Source organism: Pseudopipra pipra, chromosome 17 (genome assembly GCF_036250125.1).
Source record: "Pseudopipra pipra isolate bDixPip1 chromosome 17, bDixPip1.hap1, whole genome shotgun sequence".
Taxonomy (NCBI): Eukaryota; Metazoa; Chordata; class Aves; order Passeriformes; family Pipridae; genus Pseudopipra; species Pseudopipra pipra.
The window spans coordinates 12578596-12592034 of record NC_087565.1 but is presented as its reverse complement, the minus strand read 5'-3'; the positions used below and the strand labels follow the sequence as shown (position 1 = coordinate 12592034).

Here is a 13439-nt window from a genome sequence, read left to right as displayed (position 1 = left end):
TGGTAAAAAAATATCAAAGCCACAATCCTCATGGGATATCCTTTATCCCAGCCTCGATAAAGGACAGTAAACCTCATTCACACAGGTGTGGCAGTTTTGGACTCGAACAATGTCACGTAACAGGGGTGCCAGAAATCCCCACAGTGAAAACCAAGGCACAGGGATGGTAACCAGGTTTTAGTTTTGTTTTCTCACTTGTCAAAATCGCACAGCAAAGCAAACTTGCATAAAATATTCAAACTCTCCAGAGAGCCACAATTCTTTGTGAACACAGTGCAAAGGTTTGTGCGTGGCCCTCATTGGAAGAAACCTGTTTGGAACAGGAGCCTCTGGTTGTTGCCTACCTACAGCTGTTGTAACTATGTCAGTTAATTAATTTAGTCAGTGATAGAAAAATCACCAAGAGGTTTAAAGAGAACCAGCTGAAGCTGGGAAAGCTGTGTGGTGAAGTGATGCCACACCAGCTCTCCCCTCCTCATCTTTTGCTGTTGTTTCTGCTCCCTGAGTGCAGCCTCAGTGGGACCTCTCTGTTCCTTCTCCCTGCCTGGCAGAGCAGGGCTGTGCAGCACTGGGACACCTCACCAGTCCCACCTGGGAGTCCAGCTCTTGCATTTAGAAATTGCTGCGTGGCTTAAAAACACATCACCTCTAAAAAGGTCAGAAACCAGGCAGCTGATCACTTTTTCTATGCCTTCTACCCAGCAGTATTTTTCTCTTTTATTATGTTAGTCAGGTGCTAAACAAATAAAATCAATTCTGAACTTATAAAAAGCAATTGGAAATGTCTAGTCCTTTATAGTGAAATCTCAACTGAAGCAGCCCACAGCACTTGGAGAAAAATCAATCATCATTTCCATCCTGCTACGTGTGCTACTAAAATTAAGAATTGATGTTCGGCTGCAAAGGAAAATTATTTCAAGAGAACCACCTTAGCAACAGTTTTCAGTGGTCATAAACCTCCCGTTTAAACAAACATCTACATCCCACCATGAATTATGAATATTAATGAGCAATCCTGATTTACATACAGTTTCCATCTTAATGGGCATCAAAGTTGCAAGCAGGGCAACAGCACCACTTACTGTAATAGCAGGTAGTAAAGATGTCCTGAGCCTAAAGATGCCATAAACCAAAGTGTTAAACGCCCCTATAATTACAGCCTCTCCCACATCCAACCCAAACTTCCTATTATTTTGCCAGTGGCCTTTTCATGAAGACAGAGAGCCTGACAAGCTGGAGTGAGGCATCTGAAGAAGCACTTAACTCTGCTGTGGCCTAAATATTCTAGCAACTGTGTGCTCTGTCCATTTGGAAGCACCACTCCTCTGCATCTCCTTTGATTTATTCCAGCAAAGCCTGTGTAAGTTGTATGATATTCTGTGCACACCACATTAATATCCTCTAGTATAAGCCACAGTGAAAACCACCCTTTCCCCCAGACGATTTCCATCCCACCAGCTCTATTTATTAACAGGCACACAGGTGATTTCCACACCACCATGTGGAAGCTGCTGTCTCTCCAACACTCAGGGGCTGTGCAGCATCTGCCTGACACCCTGACCATGGTGCTCTCCCCTCTGGCAACGGGAGCTGTTCCCACTCAGCTCTCCAGAGTTTTCTCAGCCCCTCTGTGGTGGGGTTTGTGGTGGCCACAACAGTCACTTTGCTCCAGCATGGCTCGTAATCCACCTGTGTCAGGAGTTGCCTGGGAGGACACAGCGCCATGTGCCCTCCAAACCCATCCCAGGATGAATAAAGTGCTCTCAGAAAGGGTGAGGAGGGTAATGAGCACTGCATCAAAAGCAGTTTTTCCAAGTTTTTCCCAACCAGCTTAGTTTGACTCAGCCAACCCTCTCAGCCGCTGCTCTCTTCCACACCAATCCCTGGATTCGGTCCCACTTACACCACCCCGTGCTCACTCCTTGTTTTGGTCTTTTAATTAGTGCAATTAGCCCCCCAGGAGTCCTTCTCCTCCCTGGCCTCGATGGCACAGCAATCCCACCTTCCCAGCTCTCCCTCTGATGCCAGGAGGGACCCAGCTCTGCCTTGTCCTGCCTTTCTTGCAACTCACACCCTGTACGTGTTTCAAAAAGGCTTCAGTCAATCTTAGAATTGAAAAACTGACTTGGATAGGGAAATTAGTGCTCCAGTAGAAGGCAAAAGGCAGTGCTCTAGAACACTGTTAAATTTAAGTCTGGAAAATGAACTTTAACAAAAAGCATTCCAGTAATGGACTGTGGCAGCTTTTAGTGAAATCAGCTCCAGCAGTTTGATTTTCCCAGGAACACAGTGAGATATACTCCAGCAGCCTTGAGCCATGGAATAAGCAAGCAGACAGTTTTATGATAAATGGTCCCAGAAACTCAAATTACAGCTGCAGCAAATGAACAATATGTTTAAATTACTTGGTGGTTTTTGTTTGGGCCACTGGTATCCGGGTGTGCACTGACACCTAGTGGGATGGCCCTGGGCTGGGAGTCGAGGGGAAACTGGGTTTATTTTGTTACAGAACATCAACAGCCAGCCCTCCCTGATGCTAAACATCCTTTCCCATGGGGGGGGGGTGATTGGAATTAGATATCTTTGGGGTCTTTCCCGATCCAAACCATCCCATGAGTCTATAAATGCCATGAGAAGCCAAAGTGTTGGGTTATTTGTGCCCCTTCCTCTCCTGCAAGCAAAGTGGGTTAGTTTTGATTTCTAAATGCTGCACCTTTGCCAGGCAAAGGGCTGGTTTATCACTTTTCCTCTTGTTCCTGCTCTCCCTGCCCAGGTCACCCCCCTCCTCACCCATGAGCATGGATGGGGAGAACAGGAAGGATTTACTGTGGATCAATGCAAGTCTAAAGGTGCAAGTGTAGGAAGAGCTCTGCCAATCCTTCTGATATTAAAATTGAACCTGGTTGAAGAGCAGGGTGCCAAAATCAGGGTGATCACACTGGGAATACAGGCTTGGGAATCTTTCCTGGTGTGAGCCACAGCGCTGATGGTGGAATCAGAGTGGTTTAGGTTGGGAGGGACCTTAGAGCCCATCTTATTCCATCTCCTGCCATGGGCAGGCACACCTCCCACTAGCCCAGGTTGCTCCAAGCCCCGTCCAACTTGGCCTCGAACACTTCCAGGGATGGGGCAGCCACAGCTTCTCTGGGCAACCTGTGCCAGTGCTTCTAGAAGTGATCTTAGGCTGAAAGCAAAAATAAAAAGACAAAAAGGAACACGGGGCAATCCCTTCCCGAGCAGCTGGGCCCTCCGCTGGCAACACCTCCTTACTGTGCGAACCTCACAGCACTCGTTATCTTTATTTCTGGGTATGAGAGCATCACTCCAGCGCTGCCCGCTTCCCCCGTGCCCCCCCAACCCGCCCAGGGAGGCTCATCCCTACTGCAGGCGCGCTACTGCCGCCGGGGAGGCACCGCCGGAACCTCCCCGTTCTCTGCGGGCCATCCCGCCGATAATTCCCGCAGCCGGAGCCCCACAGCCCCAACAACACCACTCCGATGTCCCCGCTCCATCCCGGCTGCATCCCGGCTCCCTCCCCGCTCCTCCCGCCCCGCCCCGGAAGCAGCCGCACCAACCCGAGCGCTTCCGCCTGCGCCTGCGCCGAGCGCCCGGCGCTCCCATTGGCTGGCGGGCGCGGCGGGGGTGGGGCCAGGAGAGCCGTAGCTCTCCAGTGTCTCCAGACACCCATTGGCTGTCGGCACAGGAGGGGCGGGGCCAGAGCTGACGAAGCGTGCTCCCATTGGCTGGCGGGCAGGGCGGGGCCAGGGGCGGGGCGGGTGCGGGATGGGGGAGCGGGGAGGGCTGCGGGTGAGATCCAGGTGAGATCCAGGTGAGATCCAGAGGCGGATCCAGAGGAAGGGCTCCCCCGGCGATGCGGGGGCCCGGCGCGGCCGTGCTGCGCTGCCTCGGCTCCCTGCTGTGCCTCTGGGCGCTGCGGCTCCCGGCGGGCCCCGTCGCGGCCGCCCGCGGGCTGGACGTCGCTTCGTACCGGTGAGTGCGGGGCGGGCGGGGCGGGGGCCGGGCCGGGCCGGGTTGGGCCGGGTTGGGCCGGGACTGAGCGCGATGTGCCTGTGCTGCAGGGAGAGGGTGCGGGCCATGTTCTACCACGCCTACGAGCACTACCTGGAGAGCGCCTTCCCCTACGACGAGCTGCGGCCGCTGACTTGCGACGGGCAGGACACCTGGGGCAGGTGAGAGGTGTCCCTCTCCCTGAGCGTCCTTCCCCCACCCCCCCGCCGGCTCTCACCTCGCTTCTCTCCTCCTCCACAGCTTCTCCCTCACGCTCATCGACGCCCTGGACACGCTGCTAGTGAGTACGAGCCGGCCCTGTGTGGTTTTGTGGATGCAGAGCTAAGTGTAAAAAAGAATAAGCAGAGAGGAGGTAGAGTTAGAGAAATAACCACAGTGCTCGTAACTGCGCTGGAATCTCGTGTTTGGCGTTGTTCCTGAACACCTGCAGCACCCACACTGTGCCCTCAAGGCCATTGAGAGCTGACTGCACACCTGGTTTTTACGTGGCAGTGACAGAAAGTCAGCTATTCATTGACCCTGGAGCTTTGTGTTTCACTTGGCATCACCCCTGGGGAGCAGGTGGCCAGAGCTCCCCATCCCTTACACCTCCTAAGTCTGGAATAAAGGCCTAAAATGTGTCAAGAAAGCATTTTAAACACAATTAAACTGTCAGTCCCCTCTTTAGTACTATCTGTAATTAATGATTTCACAGAATAGCAAAACAAAACTAGAATCAGCACTGAACTGCCACTTGTTTTCCCATGAACTCTAAGCTTTGTTCCCTGTTCTTCTGCTCCCCTGCAGATCTTGGGGAATGTTTCTGAGTTCCAGAGAGTTGTCAATGTGCTGCAGGAAGGGCTGGACTTCGACATTGATGTCAATGCCTCTGTCTTTGAAACCAACATTCGAGGTGAGGTGGGTTTTCCTGGGGGGTTTGTGGTGGATTTCCTTCCTGTTCAAGCCTCTGAGCTGCACACAAGGGTAATGTGAGGTGGTGGTCACAGGGAATTTTTGGTGCAGAGTGACAGGACATGTAAACAGGCAAAAAAATCCCAAAGAAATTCACTTCCTTTTTCTCTTTGCACGTCCCTCTCAGCTTCCTGCCCCAGCAGAAACAGAAGTAGACGTGGCAGTTTCCATATTCTGGCGTGAGGTTTTGAGCCTTGGAATAAACATCTTTTCCACTGAAACAGGACAGATTATACCCTGTCTTCCTTCACACACTGTTTTGGAATAGAGATTATTAATTTCTAGTTTTGGCCTTTTCTCCTTGAAAATCACAAAGGCCTTTGGAGTCTTGTACCTGACTGAATTCCTGATTGCTTCAGTGCCATCCAACTAAAAACACTGTCAGGGTACAAAACTGTTAGTTATGCTTTTGTTGTCTCTCCTGTCAGATATTGCTGAGCCAGCTCTACAGCAGTGTAATTTCTCTGTGTTTGTGGTGGTTATTGTTACCGTAGACAAACCTGTGAAATAACTAATATTAACTAATATAGCTATATTAGCTATATAAAACTAATAGCTAAATATAGCTGCCTCTGTCAGTCACGTAGGAAGTTGTGTCTCTGGCCTGGGCAGTTTTCTCCAAGGAGTTTAAGAACTTTACACAAACATAGTATTCAACTTTCTGGAAGAAATGATTCAGAATTCCTCTCATAGAGGTTCGTGCTCATTACAGTGTTGTATAATGTCATATATACCCTGATAGTCCTCAGGGCAGTGCAGCTGTAGTAGGGCAAGTGGGATCTGATGCTTGTAAAGAAATATATCATAGAATCTGAGAGTGTTTTGGGTTAGAAGGGACCTTAAAGACCATCTTGTTTCCAAGGGGCAGGGACACCTTCCACTACCCCAGGTGGTTCCAACCTGGCCTTGGACACTTCCAGGGATGGGGCAGCCACAGCTCTCTGGGCAGCCTGTGCCAGGGCCTCCTCACCCTCATGGGGAAGAATTCCTTCCCAATATCCCATCTAACCCTGCCCTCTGTCACTTTGAAGCCATCAATCTCCCCTTGTGCTGTCACTCCACACACAAACTTGCAGGAACAATCCGACCACTCTTCTGTGGTGTTTGAATGAGGCCGGGGAGGATGAGCCACCTCACTTCTCTCCCCTGTAAAACCGTGCCTCTGATAAAGAGGAATAGAACTGGTGTTGGATTTCATTCCTTCCACATTGTTCAGTGGGTTCTCCTGTGCCCTTGCAGTGGTGGGGGGGCTCCTCTCTGCCCACCTGCTCTCCAGGAAGGCTGGTGTGGAGGTCGAGGCGGGCTGGCCGTGCTCGGGGCCTCTCCTGAGGATGGCAGAGGAAGCAGCTCGTAAACTGCTGCCAGGTGAGCCCTTGTTTGCTTTATATCACTGTGCTGTGGGTTAGGAGGTGGCTGCTGGCTTTGGTGAACATGTATAACTTGATGTGTCAGCTCATAAACCAGCCCTGTGTTCCCTGAGCTCAAAGCAAGTTTAGTTTGCAGGGAAAATGCAGTTGTATACGTGCATATCAAGTGTTTGTGGGCTTAACATATCAGTTTGTGGCTTGCTGAGGGGAAATGTACTTCATATAAATAATAAATAAAGGCTGTGAAACAGCAGCTTGTAAAGACAAGGAGATGCAGCCTTATCTCCTCTCTGTGGGCTGCAGCTGGGATGTGTTCCCTGATGGCATGGCACTGTCCACCCAGGGCTGCCACGGAGGGATCACAACCTCAGTGTTGGCACTTGGCTGGAAAAAAAGTAGGGATGCTGCTCTGGCAAGGTGGAAGAGATCCACAGTACCTTCTCAGGACTGTGTGTACCTTGGGACTGCCCCTCCCAGGGTCACACTGCTGCTCATTGTGTTCTTTGAAGTCTCTGCAATCACTCCAGTCCCACTCCTTGCCCGTGTGCAGTGGGCTGTGAAGCACACGTTGGCTTGAGAGTCTGTTAAATATGACCTTGAACACTCATGTGACCCAAAAATCCTGTGTTTCAGCTTTCCAGACCCCAACTGGGATGCCCTATGGCACAGTGAACCTCCTGCATGGAGTCAACCCTGGGGAGACCCCAGTTACCTGTACTGCTGGAATTGGTACATTTATAGTGGAATTTGCCACTTTAAGCCACCTCACTGGTGACCCAGTGTTCGAGGATGTGGCCAGGAAGGCTTTGAAGGCCCTGTGGAAAAATCGCTCAGATATTGGGCTGGTGAGTGAGGAATGGACTTGGACTGGGCTGCTTTCTGTGTGGTTTTGTGGATGCAATGCTGAGTGTGAAAAAGCATAAACAGAGAGGAGATAGAATTGGATAAATAACCACAGTGCCCATAACTGGGCTGAAGTCTCGTGTTTGACATTGTTCCTGAACACCTGCAGCATCCACATCTCTGCTTTGCTAGTGCAGCCCAACATTATCCCATTGTTCTGTCCCCTAACAGATGTGGCTGGGAGACAAATCCCTCCTGCTGGCTAGTGCAGCTTTTGTGACAGCAGCTGTAGCAGATTAAATAAAAGATCTGTCTGATGCCTGGTGGGACAATGGTCTAGGGAAGAGAATAAGAGCATGGCAAGTGCACCAAGATATTCCCAGCCTATTTAGCTTTGGTGTTTTAGGAATATCCAGAGCTGGAAGTGTTACCTCGGTGTTCACTGTCTCCTGGTCTTTTCTATTGCTGCTTTTTTAGCCTGTGTGGAAAACTTGGTGCTGCAGATGTGAAGTGAAACAGATTTATTCATACCCTGTGTTTATTGAGACAGATTTATTCATAGCCTGGATGAAGAGTTTTGTTTGTCCTTTTGTTTGCTTTGGGATTTGTTTCTTTTTGGTTTATGCCCCTAATCCTCATTCAAAAAAGAAGCTGAATAGCTATTTTTTTTCATGTTTGTTAAGCAAGGCATGACTGTGTATTTTATTCATCAGCTGTGTTTGTTCATAGGCTGAAGAGTCCCAGGTCTGAAGGGTCTATTTAAATAGTAGCATGGCAGCTCTTGTGCCTTTGATATTCTTGGCCTCCATCTCTGTATTTGCACCTCTTTATCCTTCTTTACTCTTTTGTAAGATCAGAATTAGGACCAGACACACCCATGTTGAATGAAGAAAATGCTAGTTGGACTGGGAACCACTGGTCTGGAAAAAGCTCAAGGGTTTCTTGTGTGGGGGTGTTGTGGGGATTTGTTAATTCTAAATTAGTAGAAATGCTTTATTTTTGCTTTAACTTCCTCCTTCCCCTCTTGCAGGTGGGGAACCACATTGATGTGATCACTGCCAAGTGGGTGGCCCAGGATGCTGGCATTGGGGCAGGGGTGGACTCCTACTTTGAGTACCTGGTGAAAGGAGCCATTCTCCTGCAGGACAAGGAGCTGATGTCCATGTTTCTGGGTGAGTGTTTGGTTTTCTGTGTGAAGGGGCCCAGCAGTGCTTGGCTGCACCTGTAAAAAGCAGCGGGCACTGCGGAAGGAGAGGATGGAGGATCTCACAGGGTACATTCAAGAATGTTCTTGAAGCCTTTGCTGTGATACTTTTGAGCAATCTGTGATTACAGAATCACCAAAGTGATTCTCATTCTTAAAAAAAAGGATTTTTTTTTGTTGGCTTACCTACCCATCTGCATTTCTTTATAGAATATAACAAAGCTATCAAAAATTACACCAAGTTTGATGACTGGTACCTGTGGGTTCAGATGTACAAAGGAACAGTGTCCATGCCTGTGTTTCAATCCCTGGAGGCCTATTGGCCAGGCTTACAGGTAAGAGCTGTCAGAGCACATGGTGATTTTGTTTGTCTGTCATGGGTCAATCTTTAATATAAAAGTTAGAAATATAACCCTCATCTGTGCAGGTGTAAAAGTTTGGTTGGACCTCTGGTGAAATCTCTGCCTGTGGAAGAGCAGATGTTGATTTTATCTACAGTTGATTTTATCCCAGCATCATGGGAGGGCAGTTTTGTTGTAGCACACTCCACTGACAGTGGTCTCATAATCCAGAGGTAAAATTAAGGAAAAAGAAGTTCCCACCTCTTTTCCATCACCTCATAAATGCTTTCTTTGTGTGAATGCTTTCCCACTGAGTGCTTTGCTTTCTCATCAGTCCTTGTGTTTGGACTGAGACTTTGTTATCCCCACTCAGTGCTGTGATTGATTAAACATTTGACTGAAGAAACACAATCTTCTTTAAAAAAAAATCAAAGAGACTTCATATTATTTCAGGTGTGGGAATGTGATCCAGCAGAAAAGCAGCATGTAACTCTCCAGTCTTACCTATTCCTAAGGCATCATATCCAAGTATTATTTCCACCATTCAGACCTGCTGAAATATCCATTTTTGTCACTACTTTACCTATAGGAGTGTTGCTGCATCAATTCCTTTGCTGTTTGTTCTTCACTCACATGTTGCTTTGTTAATTGTTCTCTCCCAGAGCCTAATTGGGGATGTGGATAATGCCATGAGGACCTTCCTCAACTATTACACTGTCTGGAAGCAGTTTGGGGGGCTGCCTGAGTTCTACAACATTCCCCAGGGCTACACAGTGGACAAGAGAGAGGGATATCCACTCAGGCCTGGTAAGCAGAAGTGGAATTAAAAGGGCCATGGACTCCTGCTTTTGCTGTGGTGGTGAGATCAAATGTTAGCAATACCTGCCTTCCACAAATTCCTCCTCCAGTTTTGCTCTGACTCAGTTCCTCACCAGGAGTTTGCAGAGTCAAAACTGCACGTTTTGTTTTCCACCATTCACAAAGACAGGGCTGCCTTTCAAGGAAGGAAGACAATGTTACCATAAAAAGGAGGCCCGTTAATGAATTGGCTTCACAGTGTAGGATTTACATATTTAAGTGTTAGGTTGTCTGACATGAGATGTTTCAGTCATGTTAAAGGGACTGTTTGTGTCCTTTAAATTTAGGAAGTGAAAGTGAGTTTGAATAGACCACTGTACTTGTGCTGGGTTCCTGAAATAAACTCATTCTGGTTGCACTAGTAAAGTTCAAGATCTAAGAGAGGTTCTGTGTTGTCTGTGATACTGCAATGAAATGATCTTTTTTTCTGATTTTTTACAACTCTGACTGAAAAAAAAAAATCAAATCTGATTATTAGGTCCATAAAATTTTGTACATGAGAATAATTAATTTCCTTTTGGTCTGAGTGTTCAGGTGACATCCACACTGGACAAATCCACCAAAAATACTCATTAGCATTAACTTTCAAATGAATTGTAGCATCCAAAAAGATCTTAGTAAGCAAACACAGCACAGTGCATATGTTGCCTATTTAGAGTGTTTGCATGGTGCTTGTTTTCATGATGTTTTGGATACCCCTGTTTCAAGAGACTTACAGTATTGTTTAAAATTGTATTTTGGGCATTGAATTTCTTATTTGTAATTCTTTCTAGAAGCAATTTTTTTTCTTCCTTTGACAACTGAGTTTTAATCTTCTTCTCTCTTGCTCCCCCTCCCACTCCCTGAATGTGGGAGGGAGGATTAGTCACTCTTACCTGAGCTGATCCAGGCTGGTGAGAGGGAATTTCTTAGTAGCACATCCTCAGGAAAAGCAAATCTGTGCTTGGAGCCAGAGGAAATTCAGTAACTAGATTATTTATCTGATCATCCTAAAGGATTTTTAAATTAGCTAAGGAGTATGCCATCATCCCTGTGTGTGTGGTTTGGTAATCTTTGCTATTTGCAAATGTCTGGGGTGTCTTTGCAGAGCTGATTGAGAGTGCCATGTATCTGTACCGTGCTACAAGAGATCCCACGCTCCTGGAGCTGGGAAGAGATGCAGTGGAGTCAATAGAGAAAATCAGCAAGGTGGACTGTGGGTTTGCAACTGTGAGTGCTAAATCATCTGCTAAATCAGCTAAATGGCTGCTGAAAATCAGCTTTTAGAAGGTGTTCTCATTAATTGTGTTTTCCCATTGAGTTAAGTGGTCACTTTGGTGGAAACATGAGTTCTTTTTCAAAAAAGCCCCTTTTATTTCTCTGGGAGGCTGATCTGGTCATGTTTCTGGTAGTAACTTCCCTCACAGTGTGAACAGTGGGCCAAATTCTGTCGTGGGCTGTTGCACCAGAGCCCAAAACCCTGGAAGGCATCAGAAGCTTCTCCTGCATCCCAACCAGGTGTAGCACCTGAGCAGGAAGGTTCAGGGGTAGGATCTCTGCCTGACACGTTCATGTGGGATTCTGCTTTCCCACTATGCCTTGAAAATCTGATCAAACACACAAAAACTGCAGGGAGTGATTTCTCTAACATCATTTAATGGGGATTTCAAACATACCATCAACTACCACCAACTACTTTTACAAAAAACCCTTAATATATAATGGGAATTAGGTCTTGTGATTTGGAAAGTAGGTAAAAGCCTTATGATTTTTTTTTTTCTTTAGTAGGGGAAATGATGGGAAGCTCTTCTCCTTGCCCAAACTGAGTTGGCAGAGGGCAAGTTTAGATGTTAGAAAGAAATTCTTCCCTGTGAGGGTGGGGAGGCCCTGGCACAGGCTGCCCAGAGAAGCTGTGGCTGCCCCATCCCTGGAAGTGTCCAAGGCCAGGTTGGACGGGGCTTGGAGCAACCTGGGCTAGTGGAAGGTGTCCCTGCCTGTGGCAGAGGGTAGAATAAGATGGTCTTTAATGTCCCTTACAACCAAAGTATTCTGTGATAAGAAATAGGGTGAATTGATGTCATACTGGGCTGTTAACTGAAATGAATTGCAAGCTGGCTTTATTTTCCCCCCCCCGAGTTCATAACTTAACTGAATTTGATATAAGTGTAACCCACTCTATTTCTTCCCTTGTAGATCAAAGACTTGAGGGATCACAGGCTGGATAATCGCATGGAATCCTTCTTTTTGGCTGAAACAATCAAATACTTGTACCTGCTGTTTGACCCGGACAACTTCATCCACAACAATGGCTCAGACTTCGACGTGGTGGTTACACCATATGGGGAGTGTGTCTTGAATGCTGGAGGCTACATCTTCAACACAGAGGCTCATCCCATCGATCCTGCTGCCCTGCACTGCTGCAGGAAGCGCAAGGAGGAGCAGTGGGAGGTGGAAGACTTGATGCGGGAATTCTACTCACTGAAGAAAACCAAGAAATTCACTTTAAAAAGACCCTCTGACCCCGGTGAAGGGGAGAGTGCAAAAGACCCTGAAGATGCAGAGAAAACTGGAGAGAAGAGAAGATCTAAGAAGAGCTCACACTCCCTCCTGAGTTGCCCCAGTCAATCTTTTAACTCCAAGCTTGCAGTACTGGGACAGGTCTTCCTAGATAACACCTGATCCCTTTTGCATCTTCAGTGTAAATTATTGAACTTGTTTCAGACTCTGGGAATGTATTTTTATAGTTTCATAATGGAAAGTGTTGTACCTCACAATGTGAATTGTATTATGAAGTGAAACAGCTTCCCATTAAATTCTGCTACTGCTCCTTCATAAACCAGGGCTCAGATACCACCTGTTAATGCTGTCCAGGGGCTGATCTCAGAGCAGTTCGTTGCCTGAATAGCAAAGAGGTTTTCAGAAAGAGAAAGAAAGGTCTGCAGGTTAAAGGTGCCTTGTTTTAGTGCATTTTGGGAGATTAGTTTGAAGTTTTACAGGCTTAGACAGAGTCCCCAGCTTACTTTGGTCTCTAAAAATGAGCCCGAGTGGCTCCCTGTCATAAGGGGAAAGCAGGGATTACTGGCTGTAGCTTCCCTTCTGAGCCTGAAACTCCCTGTGTGCTCCATCTTATCTTCAGTCTCTTTGTAAACGTGTGATTCACCTGAAAGAGCACTGGCCAGTCTAGAAAACCTGTTGATTTTGAGGTGGAGGCTCAGATGTGAAGCTCTGGCAGGTCTGTCGAGCCTGAAGGGTGGCATGGGGGAAGCAGAGCACTTGGAACTGGGAAAAGTGCTCTTTTTAGAATCAATTTGGTCAGTACCACCTGCCTAAAAAAAAAGCTAAGTGAGTGTCCAGGTAATGTCTGGACAGGAAACTGAGGTGGAGGATGGACTAGCAAAGTGATTGACACTGCAGTGGAGCTTGCTTTCTTTTTACAGAACCTAACATGCTTTTCTGATGAAGTTTCCTCATTTCCTTCCTCTTTTCAACTTCCCTTTGGGCTTCACCTCACTGCACGTCAGCCCCTCAGTCAGCGGGGCCCAGCTGAGCTGTACATGAGGCTGTTCTTGGTGTTCAGCTGACTTGGCAAATCCAAACCTTTCAATGTGTTATTAGTGTCTTTGCAGCAGGTGTATGCAACAGTCAGAAAGGGAGAAATCAGGAGTCTTACCAAAAGATTTTCTCTCTGAAGGAAAAACAAAAAGAGGGGGGCAGAAAAGCGATAGACTTTCTTCAAACCTGCTGGAGTGTGAGGAGTCTGGAGGAAGCACACAATCTAGGGTCACTGGAGTAGGTTAGAAATACAGGATAAATAAATCCCTGTGGCCAGCAAGATACTTAAATACAACTGGGCCAATGCCCAGTCTG

The 13439-nt window shown here is 47.4% G+C and overlaps 1 protein-coding gene across 1 annotated transcript; it reads left to right on the top strand.

The window, feature by feature from the left end:
* The first annotated feature begins 3822 nt into the window (after positions 1 to 3822).
* EDEM2 (ER degradation enhancing alpha-mannosidase like protein 2) lies at positions 3823 to 12408 on the top strand. Its single transcript, XM_064674276.1, has 11 exons — positions 3823 to 3990; positions 4080 to 4190; positions 4270 to 4309; positions 4816 to 4921; positions 6220 to 6345; positions 6981 to 7192; positions 8221 to 8362; positions 8605 to 8729; positions 9398 to 9542; positions 10681 to 10802; positions 11766 to 12408. The coding sequence occupies exons 1-11, from the start codon at positions 3872 to 3874 to the stop codon at positions 12249 to 12251; spliced, it is 1734 nt and encodes a 577-aa protein (XP_064530346.1). The 5' UTR covers positions 3823 to 3871; the 3' UTR covers positions 12252 to 12408.
* The last annotated feature ends 1031 nt before the right edge of the window (positions 12409 to 13439 follow it).